Here is a 16,984-nt window from a genome sequence, read left to right on the forward strand (position 1 = left end):
GGGGGAATAACCAGGTTATGAGCTTAACTGAGTTATTCACTTAACAACTGTGGAAGGAAAAGTCATAAAATGGGACAAAATTCACTTAACAAGTGTCTCACTTAACAACACAAATTTTAGGATCAATTGTGATCATAACTCGGGGACTACCCATAATTATACATAGTTAAAATATGAAACAGCCAGTGGAACATTGTAAATATATAGTTTCCTAAATGCATCTGTCCTCAGTACCTTTCTGTAGCTATATAAAAACTTAAGAACTTTGAAGGTCTTTTGTGGCCTTCAATCTAGGTTTAATGAGCCAAGATGGCACAGTGGATAGAGTGCAGTACTGCAGGCCACTAAAGCTTATTGCTAGATCTGCAGTTCAGCGGTTCAAACCTCATCACCTGCTCAAGGTTGACTCAGCCTTTCATCCTTCCGAGGTGGGTAAAATGAGGATCTGGGTTGTGGGGGCAATATGCTGGCTCTGTTGTAAGCCACCCTGAGTCTAAGGAGAAGGGCGGCATTAAAAAATTGAATAAATAAATGATTCAAGTGAAGCTTTAACCTCTACTGAGGTTAGCACAAGTTCTAATTAAGATTTGTACCATTGAAAAAAAAGGATTGATTTTGACTGGTATGCATCCATTGCAGTGAAAATAGCTAGGTCTACATGAAGTGCTTGAGGTACCTACATTATCTTATGCCATAAAGCAACATTTTATCTTGTCATGGTGTAGAAGTACAGTATTGCATATGGTTTCTCATAGCCTAAATTTCATGGCATGGGGATAGTAAAGAAATATACATATACCAGAAAACAGCATGCCAGTTACTTCTTCAAACTTTGAAGAATTGAAAATTTCCAATGCATGTTTTATTCAGTATCCAAAGCATAAGATATGTTTTATATCTTCCAGCAAAAAGCAAAACAATAGAGCCAATAGATATCCAACCTATTGCCAGCTCTAAGTCAGCATCTTGTCTCTGTCTTGTATTTTGATATAATAATTGGAATTGCCTGAATGCTAAGGTTTTGCTAATTTAAAATCGGGAGGAAAACTGATACATTTTTATCATGCCTGAATTGCAAATGTTTAACCAGATATCAGACCAAAACCCGTTCTTTTTATTTTACGAACAAAATCTTTATTTTTAAAAAATACTCTGTTAAGGGTATGGGGATGCTAAGTTTCCTAGGCTATATAACTCTTTTATTTCCCATTGTATTGTTGCTTGTATAGCTGCCCTTGTCATACATTGGAAGTTTGCTGCTTAAAACTAAGGGTGCAGGACATAGCTTTCTACAAGTAGCTGTAGTTGAAATTTGTATGGTAGTCGTAATTGAAATTTGAAATCTATCATTTCAATAATGCCTACTTCAACCGCATAACAACTTGCAGTCATTATTATTTCAGTTAACAAGTGTGTATCATATTAAAAGGTACAACATGGGCCAAGGTTTAATACTTATTTACAGTGCTATGAAATATGATGTGATTGATGCTACAAAAGATTATCCCAACTGCTTTAAAAGGCAACAGTTGCATGTATTCTAATGATATTTGGGGGAGCAAATAGAACTTATTTCTTTAGTAGGCAACTAGCATCCCCATTTAAAATATCACAGTTCAGGAAAGGGCAGTGGGAAGAGTGCACAATACTTAAGGTTCACAATCACAATCACAGAACCAAGATTGTCCAGACAAATAGAAAGGAAATAGTAAAGAGAAGGCCTCTGGCCAAAATTTTACACCACTATTCTTCAAAAGCTTTGCTTTGGGACCAGAATAAAGCTCTAGTGAGAAAGTTAAACCATTTTCAGTCCTGTAATAACAGGCATAGCAAACATGGCGAGATTTGTTGTATAGAGTTACTATAAGGAAGCATCCAATGGAAACCTTTGTTCATAAATGATAGAGGGGAAAAGAGCAAAGTGTAGTTTTAAAACTGCATTGGAGGCTCAGATCCTTTATTCATTTTTTTTCATAATTGATAATTGCAAAAAAAAACCATTGCTGAATTGGAGAGAAAGGATTGCTTCCCCCACAAGCCATCAATATACATTTTATATCTTACATGTGGAATAGTCTTGATCTAACCAGTTTATAGGAAGAAAGATGTGACTTTACATTTCTTCCCTATTATGTCCAATAATTTGATTCTTTGAAAAAGTAGGCATTAAGCAAAAGTGAGTAGGTAAGTATTTTCTTACTTGCCAATCACTGCACCTACCACCCTTTCTGAGCTTTTAGTCGGCAAGTAACTTTTTAACAACGTGAATGTCTGAAAACAGGTTATTCTAAATCCACTTCGGAGCCTGATTCAAATTTGGAGTTTTATCTAGCCCTGTTGAAGCTTGGCTGCATTATGAAATGCTAGGACTCTTGGCAAGGCAGCCAAGTTCTCAACAAGAGATCTTCATAGGTGTGACCTATCACATTTAATCCTTATCAAATTAGTTAGAGCCTATGTCACACTCATGAATTGTCAGGTACAAAAAAAGCAAATCCCAATTTATTTGGCCTGCCTCGAAGGGACGTTTTAGCAAGTAGAACGTAACAGACCTGAATGAAGGCTGTCCTCAAAACAGAGCACCAATTTATTGAAACAATGCAAGGTTTATCCCAAGAGACATGCAAGCCTCAGTTGGAGATGTTTAAGAGACCCTGTTATGACCACTGAGTAAGCTGTTAAGAGAGATGGACATTCAGGCCCCTCTCCAGATGCAGTAAGTTTCAAGCACAGAGGTAGACATCAGCAAAGGAAAGAGGAACAGCTTCGTACAAGAGTGTAGGCAGCACCTTAATTCCAGTAACTCCCCCCCCCCCCAAACCCAAATGGACTAACTGTGAGGAAGGAGAACAGCAGGCGTTGGTGAGGAAGGAGAATAGCAGGTGTTGGTGATTTTTTTTAAAAAAACTTTTTAAAAAGGAGGTAAAGGAGGTACAAGAGAGGGGAAACTAGGGGTTCAAACGGCAGGCGTGCTGAAGAATGAGATCCAAGACAATAGGTTCCTAAGTTACAATGATCAAGAGTATCATACAGTCTGAAACACTTTGGAGCCTTGGCATTCAAGGGAAGAGGGGGGAAAATAAAGCAATAAAGGGCACTATGATTGTGGAAAAAAACCCAACACCCTAACTCGCTGAAAAACATATGTGGATGAATCCTTTGACACCATAAGAAGAAAAGGAAATTTGCAATAGATTCCTGAGAGGGGAATCTTTATGCTGAATCTTCCTCCACATTGTTAGCTGAGGGAATGTAGAAAAGGAAACAATTGTTAAGGGGGAGGAAGATTTGCCCTTGATTTGCCCTTGGTCAAAGCAGCTGGTATATCAAGAGCACCTTGGAGCAGCACTGCTGCCGAGTACACTTTAAGATAAAAATGGCTTAACTCTCGGATGGTATTTTTGTGCCCAGTTGTTCAGTCTACAGGTGATCCATAAGACTCCCCACCCCTGCAAATTCTAGAAACAAGAATATGGGTAGAAATTTGGCAGGGGGAAAAAAATAAAATTCACATGCCTGACATGTCTTTTGACACGGAAATAATGTTCATATCAGATGAACAGGATCTTCCTTTTTTTTTCAGTTGGAAAATCCCCTCTGTATCCTTACTCATAGAACTATACCAACATGGCATCAGCAAAAAATAATTATTTTCTTTCATTAGTCAGCATTGCCATCAATACTTAAGTCCATTAGGAAATCCAGGTAGGTAGGCTAGATTGGGAAGCGTTTTTAAAAAACCAGGAAGAAGGCAATGTGGACGCTGTATTTGTTTGGTTGCCAAGAAAACTATATAGATAGATTCATGATATTACCAAGAGTCTGACTCAACCCAAAATGGATTTTAGCCATTGCTGCAGGAGGGACACTATAAGATACTGTCGTGACAATAATTTGAAGAACATATCAGGCAAAGCTTCATGATCTTTCTACAGCATGCCACAGGGGGGTTGGCTTGTCCTGAGTTCTCCTTTTATTGTAGGCATTGATGGCAGGAGGCACCTCAGCAAGGACAGGTGAGTGGGAAACCTGACAAGGTGAAGAATGGAAATCATGTACATTTCCTCTTTCTTTGGAGGATAAGACTAAGAAGCTGCCTCCTCTTCATCCTTGAAATCTTGGGAGATGAAGAAAAGGAGTCCATAGCAAAGCACGTGACGCAGTTGATAGGATCTATAGAATAAATGGGGTCATGTCAAACAATGTCGTTTGGCGGGCCCCAGGGGAAGAGCCTTCTCTGTGGCGGCCCCGGCCCCCAGAGATTAGAACGGCCCCCACCCTCCTTGTCTTTCGCAAATTACTTAAGACCCACCTTTGTCGCCAGGCATGGGGGAGTTAAGTTATCCTTTCCGCCTAGGCTACTACAAGTTATGCATGGTATGTTTGTGTGTATGTTTGGTTTTTTATAATAAGGGGTTTTTTTAGTTGTTTTTATTAATTGGATTGTTCATGTTGTTTTATCACTATTGTTAGCTCCCCCGAGTCTGCAGAGAGGGGCGGCATACAAATCCAATAAATAATAATAATAATAATAATAATAATAATAATAATAATAATAATAATGTGTGGAAAGAAAATATTTAAGACTCAGGAATCTAAATGTGGGAATGATTTTGCTTTTGATGAAAAAGCTTATTGCTGCCATAATTAGGCCTAATGGATACATTACTGGGATTAATTGGGGATGGGGTGGGAATGCACCTATTCCCTTGGAGAAGAGAGATTGGTACACATTTCCAAAAGTTATATATGCCTATGATTATAAATGGACAGGGAAGAGCGTGAAGTAAGACTAGCATGAAGAATGCAACAAGAGATCCAAATTACATGGATCCTTTCTGTCCAGGTGTCCATTTCATAAAGCATTCTACCCATCTTGACTACTGATGCATGGACACTCTTGCCCTGATGGAATCACCATAAGCCAACGTTCACATTATCAGCCAAGTATCTACAGGGAAGTACTTGTGTGGCAGAATCTTCAGGAAGCCAACTGAGATAGGCCATGGATTTGTGAACAATGACAAAGATAGTATGGGAGAGCTCATAATTAAGATTTGACCAAAAGGAAACTTCACAAATATATGGGGGAAAGGTATAAAGCAGTGGTTCTCAACATGGGGGTCGGGACCCCTTTGGGGGTCAAACGACTTTCACTGGGGTTGCCTAAGACCATGGGAAAAGACAAATTTCCCCTGGTGTTAGGAACTAATGCTTCTTTTCTGCCACCTTGGAATATATTTTACAATCCCCAATCAGGTGTTTACAGTTGGGGGGGGGGGTCCCTTTGACCTTCCTGCCAATCAGCTTAAAGCTCTGTTGGGAGAATTGGCACTAGACTTATGGTTGGGGGTCACCACAACATGAGGAACCGTATTAAGGGGTTGCGGCATTAGAAAGGTTGAGAACCACTGGTATAAAAGGCTACAAAGTAAATACAGGTTAAAAACCCACCAACAATCCCCCCCACACACAAACACACTTTCCAGTTGCATTCAGTAAGTGACTCCCAACACAGTCTTGGAGAAGGAGTCCATTTGGTGGGACAACCATCGGAAGGAGGCCTAAATAACCGGGACAGCCATAAACACAAAATAACCAGAGAGGAATGGGCACCTAAAGTGGATTAAAGAAGGAATTATAGTTTACAGAGGATGGACCGTCAAGGATGACAGAAGCCCCCTATCAGTCTGACTTTGTCCCCTTTTGTCCTCAGCTCTGGGCCGCCACGGCCAATGTGTTGACGTAGCCATGAGGCCCCATGTCGTTCTCGGAGATGCAGTGGCTGAGCTGGCCGGCCCCGAGGCCCGTGGCAAGGACGGGCAGGAGGTTCTTGCCCTTGCCGCCCAGCCCGCCCGCCCAGTGGAGAAGGTAGCAGGCCTCCAGGGCCTCCAAGGCCCGGCAGGCCAGGAAGAAGAGGTTCTTGAGCATGAAGATGGAGAGCGGCTGCTGGTAGCGCACCAGCAGGAGGCAGCGCAAGGCCAGAAGCGGCGCGTCCAGGAGCCCGGCGGGGAGCAGCCAGTGCAGAGCCAGGCGGGCGGCGCCGGGGGCCCGCGGGGCGCTCAGCTCGTAGAGCCACAAGACGGGCGAGGCCAGGCACAGGAAGTAGACGGCGATCAGGACGTAGCGGACGGGCGGCGGCAGGGCCAAGGCGGGCCCGGCCGGCTGGAGGAGCAGCAGCTCCAGGAGGGTGAAGCTGTCCAGCAGGTCCAGGCACGTGGCCAGGAAGGCGGCCGAGGCCCGGTGCTGGGCCGGCGGCTGGGGCGGCAGGAGGAGCTGGCCGCCTCCCGGGTGGTCGGCGCTGATGGCGCGCAGGAGGCAGTAGAGCAGCGGGGCCGAGAGCGCCAGCGTGAGGCGGAAGCCCGTGGCGCCCAGCGGCAGGCGCAGCTCCACCAGCTCCAGGATGGACGTGCCCAGGATGAGGGCCGCCTTGGGCGTGAAGGCGATGGCGTAGATGAGCCAAGCCAGGTGGGCGTAGGCGAAGTCCCCGTGGCGAGGAGCAGCCCAGGCCCCCGTCTTGCCCGCCCGGCCGCCGTACGGGCAGTGGCCCAGCAGCGGGTGGGCTCCCGCCGTCGCCCCCGGGCGTTGGTCCCGCCGACGGGCGCGGCTGTTGCGGCAGAAGAAGATGCTCCAGCCGGCCGCCAGCACCAGGTCGGTGGCGATCCAGCTACACCAGTACAGGTCGGTGACGGCGATGAGGTAAAGGTCCAGCAGCGCCCCCTGGCCCAGCAGCAGCACCAGGGACAGCGCCTGGTAGCCCCAGCGAGGCCCCGACGGGCCGGCGGCCGAGCCCCCCACCGCCCCCGCCGCCGCCGCCGCCCCAGGAGCTGCGTACAGCTCGCCGGCCGTCATGGCGCAGCCCGACGACGAGGAGCTGCTGAAGCCTGACGAGGCGCAAACTGAGGCGACGGCGGCGGGAATGGCCACGACTACGGCGGCCGGCGAGGCGGGCTCCTGGGCCGGCACCAGCGGCTTGGCTTCTTCCCCTTCGCCGCCGTCCTCGTCCTCCTCGCCGCTGCGGTCGCTGCTGCTGCTGCTGCTGGTGGGGGTGCCGCCGCGACGGCTGCTGCCGCTACTGCTGGTGCTGCTCCGGGTGAGGGTGGAGGCCGAATTGGACACCGAACCCCGCCTGCCCCGCCGGGTGCTGGAGCTGCTGCTGGTGCTGTTGGTGCTGACGCCGCCGCCCAGAAAGAGCGGCTGGAGATCCCCCGCGGCGGCGGCGGTGGCGGTGGGGGGAGGCGGCGGGGGAGCCTGGAAGGAGCCCGAGGAGGAGGAGACCGAGCGCTGGCTGGAGACCACCCGGGGCATGGTCGACCTCGCCCCCGCTGCCCGAGGCCACGCACGGGCAGGCCGCCCACGGGACCAAGCTCTCCCGCCCGGGCGGCCAAAAACAAAAAACCACCCCAAAACAAAAAACCAACCAGCGACCCTGCCCGCCGCTTGTCGAAGCGCGGGGAGCGCGAGCGCTGGGTGGGCGGAGGCTGAGCGAAGACCCGGCCTGGATCGTCGGGATCCGGGAAAACCCGGAACGGATCGGAGGAGGGAGGCAGGAATAAGGAAAAAAGTGGGGGGGGGGGGACTCCGGAGAGAGGCGGCCGCTTGAGGGGCCTCCTGGCCGAGCGAGGTTTCTGAGGGAGCTGCTGCCGAGGGATGCGGGTGCGAGGTAGGAGGACGCTCGGGAGCAAAGCAGCCCCCTCCCCACCCCGCCTTTCCAGCGCTCCACTTGGCAACTGGGTGGGCGGCCTGTGACAGCAGCACATGAGTCACTTGCTGGAAGGGGGGCGAGCAGGAAAACGTGGCCCTGCCTGGAAAGGAAGGTAACAGCAACGGAGCTGGAAGGGACCTTGGAGGTCATCTAATCCAGCCCTCTTCTCACCCACACAATCTTGTGCCTCTCTGTATTTCTGCCTCACGTATCCCAGCGGCCGTATCCCATAGAGTTGGCCATTAAATTAAATAATTGAAGCAAAAAGAAATATTCTACAGATCAATTGTGTTCAGATGTAACAGGACTGTAGAACAAGGGTGTCAAACTGAAGGCCTGTGGGCCACATCTGGGGTGCTTAAATCTGGCCTGCAAAGCTGGCCTGGAAATAGCAAAGGACCCGCCGGCAGTGCCTCTAGCAGCCAAAACAGGACATGGGGTGCCATGCATCCACCCCCCATGCAGTCTCTTGTGCCCCGTGTTTGGCTTGGATGGCCTCCTTCAGTACTTTGCTGGTCAAAATGGGGCACCAGGGGAATTGCACAGGGGGACACACACATGGCTCCTCAATCCCTGTTTTGGCCGGCAAAGTGCTGCAGAAGGCATCTGTCCTGTCTCTCCTCCTCCCCAGCCCCTGACCCCCAGTCGGTCTGCAGAAGAGGACTACTACAATGTTGATCCGACCCTTGAAGATACCTCTGCTGTAGAAGCTTGCATTGCTAGACTAACAGCCCAAAATGCAACGTTGGATTTGCAATGTGTTTAGATGCTTCAGTGCAAAATTCATATCTGGAAAGAATCTGCTGCAAAGTGACATCAGGCAGGGCTGTCTGCCAAAAAGCAAGGTTTTAAAAAAACACAACTTACATCACAATGTCATGGCCCGTATGTGGGCTTTTCAACCAGTCTTTTAATAGTCATTTTATTAAATACTACAACGTATAACCATTGTGTTGAATGCTGTTCTTGTGTGTTGATTGAATAGTCGAAATGAGTTTTTAACTGGGGTTTTATAGTTTTAGACTTTTATATTGGACTTCTTTTTTATTGTATTTGTATTTTTTAATGTTATTGTAAGCCTCCCTGTTCTGTCTGGGTGCCCCCAGACTTGAACACCAACTGGAAAAAGCAGCCAGACACGCTGGTAAAAGCAAAAGCACTTTATAGTTTGAAAAATAAACACAGAGAAAAATCTGTTCTTCCCAACAGGCAGGCTATGAGACTTCACAGCAGAGTCCTGATGGCCAGACAATACAGCAGACTTCTTGCTGGCACACCCACCACTGTAGAGAATAAGACCCACACCTTTTCCCCCCAAGGTTTCAGTATTCAAAGTCACAAACCAGAATTCCAAGACGCCAAAGATCACAGCCAGGTCCCAGGACTCCCAAAGATAATACTCCATAAGCCAGGAAGGGTGGGTCTGCCTTTTCAGCCTTTCCAGAGAGCACCACACCCAAACCCAGCTGTTGCCTCTTTAGTGCTGAAAGTACCTGACTAATTGTCCCCTTCGTTGTGTTGCTCTTCTCTGCCGGAGATCGATTATTGCTTGTGCATTTTCATCTAAGGAATCCAGGCTGCTTGCTGGGGAGAGCTCCCTCTCGGGGGACTCTGGCTGTCCTCCCTCTCCCTCAGCCTGAGATTCCTCCTCCCCGTCTGCCTGAACCTCCTGTTTCTCATCCTCCCCCTCTGAGCAGGAAGCCGGCAGAGGATCAGCCGTTCCCTGAGGGGCCTCAGACGGAATCACAACACCTCCCTGAGTCCTTCAGGATCAGGCAGCATAGAAGTCGAATTAAATAAATATATAAATAAAAATAAATAACAATAAAAACTGATGCAAACTAAAAAGAAAAAAAGGCCTAGATTTTTATGTTTTGGTGCATAAATAATATGTTAAATGACAGTAAGGTGAGAACCTTTTTTACAACTAAATTATTTGGTACAATGTACTGTAATTATTCTTCTAAAACCAGTCACTTTAAAAAAAAATTGAGGCACAAAAAACATAAGCCAAAATGTTGTTAAAAATAGTAAACAGTTTCTCTCTCCTTCTCTCTCTCTCCATCAATATATATACATACATATATATATACATACATACATAAATGCATACATATATACATACATACATATGCATGTATGTAATCCCTTGCTACTTCACAGTTCATCTTTCGCAGATTCGCTACTTCATGGGTTTTTAGGGGGCTTAAATCTATTAAATCCATTGAAAATGTTAAATCCATTAAAATCCATAAAATTCTTCTACAGTACTACTGTACTCTATTAAAGAAACTGGTAGGATATCACATGTAGTTCCAGCTGAGAAACATTATAGAATGACTGTTTAATGCAAAGGGTGGGTTTTAAAAGTCCAAATACTCGTTAAATACATTAAAAACTATCTTTCCTCTAATTTGTTTTTCACAGGTGGTCTTGGAACGCATCCCCTGTGAAAAATGAACGATTACTGTATATATATTTATGAAGATCTTGGCATATTCGGGTTTCTTTCCGTGTAAGTTTCAGAGATTTCTGGTGACGTTTCGACGAGGTCCCATTCGCCATCTTCAGTCTACTGCTTCTGTCCTTGTGCTAGGGCAAACATAAGGACAGAACACAAGGACAGAAGCACCAGCCTGAAGATGACGAGTGGGACCTTGTCGAAACGTCGCCAGAAATCTCTGAAACTTACACGGGAAGAAACCTGAATATGCCAAGACCTTCATACCTATACCCATGAAAATCTATGAAAACGATAGATAGACAGACAGACAGACAGACAGACAGACAGACAGACAGACAGATGGATGATAGATAGATAGATAGATAGATAGATAGATAGATATAGATGATAGATAGATAGATAGATAGATAGATAGATATAGATGATAGATGATAGATAGATAGATAGATAGAAAGAAAGATAGAAAGATAGATAGATAGATAGATAGATAGATAGAAAGAAAGAAAGAAAAAAAGATAGACAGACAGACAGACAGATAGATATAGATATAGGTAGGTAGGTAGGTAGGTAGGTAGGTAGATAGATAGATAGATAGATAGATAGATAGATAGATAGATAGATAGATAGAGACAGACAGACAGACAGACAGACAGACAGACAGATATAGATATAGGTAGGTAGGTAGATAGATAGATAGATAGATAGATAGATAGATAGATAGATAGATAGATAGATAGATAGATGATAGATAGATAGATAGATAGACAGACATATATGTATGTATGTATGTATGTATGTATGTATGTATGTGTGTGTAGATATATAGATATGTAGATATATAGATATATAGATATATATATAGTATGAAAGAGCAGTGGGTGATAAAATTTATTCCCCCGATTATCCAGAGCCATCTCTTCCTTTAGAGCAGAGAGATCAAAGCAGGGGGAGTGTTTTCCATAAAACAGCTGAAGCCCACAATTATGCCTCACAACACAATCTGTCAGGCGGTAGCAGGTGCAGGATTGGGACAAAGGGAGCAAGACAATTGGATTCCTCTTTAAAAGTGCAAATAGCTGTTTCAGCGGGAGTGGATGGATGGCACTCCCGAGACAAGTAAGCGGCTCCACAAGCCGGAATTAACATGCCAAGATGGTGCTGAAAACCCATCTCACGCTCAATGGCTCTCAACTTGCTGAGATTCCAAGCACTCCTCTCCAGGCACTAATTCCCGTTTCCCATTCGGTTCAGCTTGCATCTCTTTTCCCATCTCTTCTGCCTCTTCACTGGTTTGTTTGTTTGTTTGTTTGTTTGTTTGTTTGTTTGTTTGATTTATTTATTTATTTATTATTTATTTATTTGATTTTACAACATGTTAGCAACAGCACTTTTTAAACAGAGCCAGGCTATTGCCCCCACAATCCGGGTTCTCATTTTACCCACCTCGGAAGGATGGAAGGCTGAGTCAACCTTGAGCCGGTGGTGAGATTTGAACCACTGACCTGCAGATCTAGCAGTCAGCTTTAGTGGCCTGCAGTAGTGCACTCTACCCACTGCGCCACCTCGTCACCTTGCTTCCTTTTGTTCAACCTCCGGAACACAAGAAGCCATGTTTTACAGGCCTCCTGCTATGCTCCCCAGAACTGCTGGACCAGAGAGGACCAGCTGGGCAGAGGTGGGCTGCTAAGGTGGAACTTTTACGTGTGCTCGGCCCCGTGGCTCTGAGTGCTAGCGGAGTCCAGCTAGCGGAGTCCTGCCCCCGTGCAGGTAGCAAAATTGCATGAGGAGATGCAGGTGCTGTTCTGTCGGGCTCTCTGGTAGAATCCTCCCAAAAATTCACAGGTACAAATTTCAGACACACACACGTTTGAAAATTCAAAACAATGTTCTTTATAATGAAAATTCGCTTAAACTAAGCCCTCTTTTGGTATAGCAAAGAGCACTCGTCTCCAAACAAACTGGTAATTTGTACAAGTCCCTTTATCAGTTCTGTGATACTTAGCTTGCAGCTTTGAGGCAATTCAAAGTCCTTCTTTCACAAAGTGAAACACACTTTGCTCTCGTTTAGTTTCAAAGCGGGGAAAAATCAGCACACAAAGGTCAAACTCAGCAAGGCAGGCACGAAACACAACGATCAGATAATCCTCCACAATGGCCAAACCCATAGGCTGCTATTTATAGCAGCCTCACTAATTACCACAGCCCCACCCAACCACAGGTGGCCTCATTTTCTTTGATAATACTCTCTCAGTTGCTGTTGCCTATGCATCGCTCTCCGCATGCGTGGCTGTATCATTAACTCTTGTTCTGAATCCAAGGAGGAGCTAGATAATTGATTTCCTTCTGAGCTGTCTGCCACACTCTCCTCCTCCCTGTCACTCATGTCTTCTTGGTCAGAGGAGCCTTCATCATCAGATTCCACCAGGGGCAAAACAGGCCTGCAGCATGTGGATGTCTCCCCCACACCCACAGTCCTTGGGGCAGGAGCTGGGCCAGAGCTAACCACAACAGGTGCACCCGTGTTTCAGTGCGGTTTTTGCGTGGAGACACGGGGGCCAACACACGTCAGCGTTTCACCTCAGCAGCCCACCTCTGCAGCTGGGGAAGGTTGCAAATGGGGATCACATGACCTGAGATGCTGCAACTGGTTGCAAAATTCAGCACACCACTGTGGGGGTGCTGCAACAATCATAAATGTGAAGACTTATTAGTGCCTTTATCATTTTGAATGGTCCCTAAACAAAGGGCTGTAACTCATATTTTCTTCTAGATTATCTATCAGAGATGGGTTGCGTGCTAAAAGGGTGTGCATGTGTGTGTGTGCGCGCGCATTAGCAGGCGCCCGGGCGCCTACACTCTTGCCCTCCCCTGCACATGCGCCCAACTTCCTGCACATGGTCACTCCACCACACTCCCCCCACGCATTTGCACAGGCCTCACAACGGACTCCTGAAACCTGGGGATGACAAAAAATGGTCCAATGGGCCAACCTAAAATTCAGAAACCGACTTCCGGTTGCCCTGTTTTTTGCAGTCTCCCGGCTTTAGGATGCTTCTGTGAAGCCCGAAGTGAGTGAAAAAAGCCAAAAAGGCCAAAAATCAGCTAGCCAGCATGCGCATATGTGCTGGAACTGACATAGGGCAACATCTCACGAGCCCTCAGAAATGGCTACACATGCCACCTTTGGAACACGTGCCTTAGGCTCCCCATTACGGTTATACACCCTCCTTTTAAGTGACCTAGCTATTTACACAACTAGATGTAGAAAGTTTCTAATAAGTGTTGTGGTTAGCTCTGGCCCAGCTCCTGCCCCAAGGACTGTGGATGTGGGGGAGATATCCACATGCTGCAGGCCTGTTTTGCCCCCGGTGGAATCTGCTGATGAAGGCTCCTCTGACCAAGAAGACATGAGTGACAGGGAGGAGGAGAGTGTGGCAGACAGCTCAGAAGGAGATCAATTATCTAGCTCCTCCTTGGATTCGGAACAAGAGTTAATGATACAGCCACGCATGCGGAGAGCGATGCATAGGCAACAACAACTGAGAGATTAATATCAAAGAAAATGAGGCCACCTGTGGTTGGGTGGGGCTGTGGTAATTAGTGAGGCTGCTATAAACAGCAGCCTGTGGGTTTGGCCATTGTGGATTATCTGATCATTGTGTTTCGTGACTGCCTTACTGACTTTGACCTTTTGTGTGCTGATTTCTCCCCGCTTTGAAACTAAACCAGAGCAAAGTGTGTTTCACTTTGTGAAAGAAGGACTTTGAATTGCCTCATAGCTGCAAGCTAAGTATCACAGAACTGATAAGGGACTTGTACAAATTATCAGTTTGTTTGGAGACTAGTGCTCTTGGCTATACCAAAAGAGGGCTTGGTTTAAGTGAATTTTCATTATAAAGAACATTGTTTTGCATTTTCATATGTGTGTGTGTCTGAAATTTGTACCTGTGAATTTTTGGGAGGAGTCTACCAGAGAGCCCGACAGAACAAATAAGAGGCTTAGATGGAAGATTGAGGTAAATCAGCCCTGATTTAAAAGGGCGTTTGATACTTTATACAAATATTATCACAAGCTCAGAAAGGGAAGGCCTATTTGGAAGGCAATTAACTCCATAAATTATGACATTAGGTTAATATTGGCTAAGAGCAATAGTGGGTTCCTACCGATACGGTCAATGCCATAATACCGGTACCAAAAATTGAGCTGCATGTGTCTCTAGCGCACACACGCATCCAAGTGCATGCGCAGGAAGAAAATCTTGTGAGGGGGTGCGCGCGTGTGAGATTTCGGTGGTTTTTTTGCTTCCGCGTATGAGATCCTGGTGATCTATCCATCCCCCACTTGCTTTGGGGTAGAGGCTTGTGAAAGACAGGATTTGCCAATGAAGTAAATCAGATTCCAGTTTGATGAGCAAGCAGTCAATCAGTGATACCAATATACCTGAACAGTTGGAAATGGAGGATAAAGACGCAAGTGATGAGTCTCAAGAGTAGACAGAAAGTCTGAACTAAAAGAGAACACCAAACATCCTTTGTCACAGGCACAATAGGAAAAGTGTAACATTCCTTCTTCTGCAAATAAAGTATTGGTGTACATGACCAAATTTGAATATTTTTTCAAACTACATGACCAATTTCTGATCAATGTTACAGGGAAAGGATGGTAAAAACAAACTCTGATAATATCCAAATCTTTCCCCAGCAGCATGCTCCTATAACTATTATCTTCTTAACTAATTATAAAGTGTGTTGGATATGTTCACCACTTTCATTTTTTTGTAAAATTAATAAAGGTAGGTTCTTTTGCATTCATTGTTTTAAAAACACTCATGATACTGGATTATAGTATTTAGGCAAGGATTCCCCATCCCAATAACAAAATGGATGAAACGAAGTGGCAAAGCGGGATTATTCAGAGTCTGATTGTATTTCACAGAAAAAAAATAAGTTTTAAAATCTCACGGATGCATTCTATGGGATCACCAAGTGATCCATTCACTTAAGAAGCCTATATAGCTCTGTGGCCAAGTCAACATTAGCAAAGGAGTTTAATTTTAAAATACATGGTTGACAATTTCAGGGCTTGAAAAATTGTTTTAGTACAATCCCTATATATATATAAAAAAAGGAATTAGAGGATTTGCTTTCATTTTTGGCATGTGTTAAACAAGAAAAAAAGATTAGGTTTTCTTGCATCCCCACATCAGATGCTGTTGGCAAATAGATTAGTCATTCTTTTTTCCAGTTCTCTTTTCGAAATACAAGTTCCACAGCATCATTCACATCATTCACAACGTAAGAAGCTTCCACCAAGGAGGGATCAAAGTGGAAATCGCGATGCCCGTGCGATAGGGTCTTCAGGATGTCCTCAGGGTCGGTAGCGATGTCTCCATGAGGATTGTAGACCCCGGTGCAAACTAGTATAGAATGGCAGCTCTTTGCAGAGCTGACCGAGATACTGCAGTCTCTCTGGATCTCCAGATGGTCTTCCTTCTCTGCTGCCATGGCAGTTACGTTGACTTCAGCCTGAGTCTGGAGGTAGCGGTGGTAGAGGTTGGCACCATAAATATCAGCCATTGGATTGTCTCTATAAGTCAAGATGTAAAAACACAGTAGGGTGGGGATGGGACAAACAGTAGTTAATACTATGTATGAGTTTGGCCAACCATTAAATCATTCTTCTCCAACATAGTATCCTCCCAGTTGTGTTGTAACCAAAACTCCCCAATTCCAAGTAGCACATCCAATGACACATTTACAATGGGGAAAAGTCATTATAAATCAAATAAATAAATAAATGGGTGGGTGGGTGGGTGGGTAGGTGGATAGAGACAGACAGACAGACAGAGATGACAGATAGATAGATAGATAAATAGATTGATTGATTGATAGATAGATAGATAGATAGATAGATATGATAGGTAGGTAGGTACGTACATAGGTAGGTAGTAGGTAGGTAGGTAGGCAGTCAGGCAGATAGGTAGGTAGGTAGGTAGATATGATAGATAGATAGATAGATAGATAGATAGATAGATAGATAGATAGATAGATATGATAGATAGATATGATAGATAGATAGATAGATAGATAGATAGATAGATAGATAGATAGATAGATAGATAGATGATAGGTAGGTAGGTACGTACGTACGTATGTACGTACATAAGTAGGTAGGTAGTAGGTAGGTAGGTAGGCAGGCAGGCAGGCAGATAGATAGGTAGGTAGGTAGATAGAAATAGATCGATAGATAGATCGATTGATAGATAGATAGATAGATAGATAGATAGATAGATAGATAGATAGATAGATAAAGATAGACAGACAGACACACTTATCTCCACCTGATATACTAACCATGCATTTTAACTCAGTAGTATGATTCAAACAATTTTATTACCAGTTCTGTGGCCATGGCTTGGTGGGTGTAGCATGGTTTGATCGACATGGCAGGGGAAGGTTACTGCAAAATCCCCATTTCCTCCTGATCAGCTGGGAGGCAAAGAATAGATGGGGCGGAGCTAATCAGAGGCGATATTTACTGGTTCTCCGAACTACTCAAAATTTCCGCTATTGGTTCTCCAGAACTGGTCAGAACTTGCTGAAACCCACCTCTGACTTTACTGCTTTATAAAAAGATAACTCCATTCAAGATCAGCAGCAGGAACAGAGACTATTCTCACATTGACTGGTTGTGTGCATTGTGCTTAGGCACAAACTATGGTTTACACATTATGGTTGGATGCATATAATTTGCTGAATCCAAACCAACATTGAGCAACCCAATACTTTTCGCTGGCCTTTGCACTGCGGCAAAA

General features: G+C 45.2%; 2 protein-coding genes across 2 annotated transcripts in view; both read right to left on the reverse strand.

Moving 5' to 3' along the window:
• Positions 1-824: 824 nt before the first annotated feature.
• TMEM121B (transmembrane protein 121B) lies at positions 825-7,421 on the reverse strand. Its single transcript, XM_070756477.1, has one exon. It carries the CDS (start codon positions 7,306-7,308, stop codon positions 5,713-5,715), a length of 1,596 nt encoding a protein of 531 aa, XP_070612578.1. The 5' UTR covers positions 7,309-7,421; the 3' UTR covers positions 825-5,712.
• A 7,656-nt stretch (positions 7,422-15,077) lies between these two features.
• Positions 15,078-16,984, reverse strand: part of HDHD5 (haloacid dehalogenase like hydrolase domain containing 5) — a 16,232-nt gene continuing 14,325 nt past the window's right edge. The window contains exon 8 of the mRNA XM_070756480.1: positions 15,078-15,756. Within this exon, the coding sequence (XP_070612581.1) occupies positions 15,399-15,756 (358 nt within the window). The 3' untranslated portion in view covers positions 15,078-15,398. The remainder of the gene's footprint in view (positions 15,757-16,984) is intronic.

Source organism: Erythrolamprus reginae, chromosome 6, assembly GCF_031021105.1.
Source record: "Erythrolamprus reginae isolate rEryReg1 chromosome 6, rEryReg1.hap1, whole genome shotgun sequence".
Lineage (NCBI taxonomy): Eukaryota > Metazoa > Chordata > Lepidosauria > Squamata > Dipsadidae > Erythrolamprus > Erythrolamprus reginae.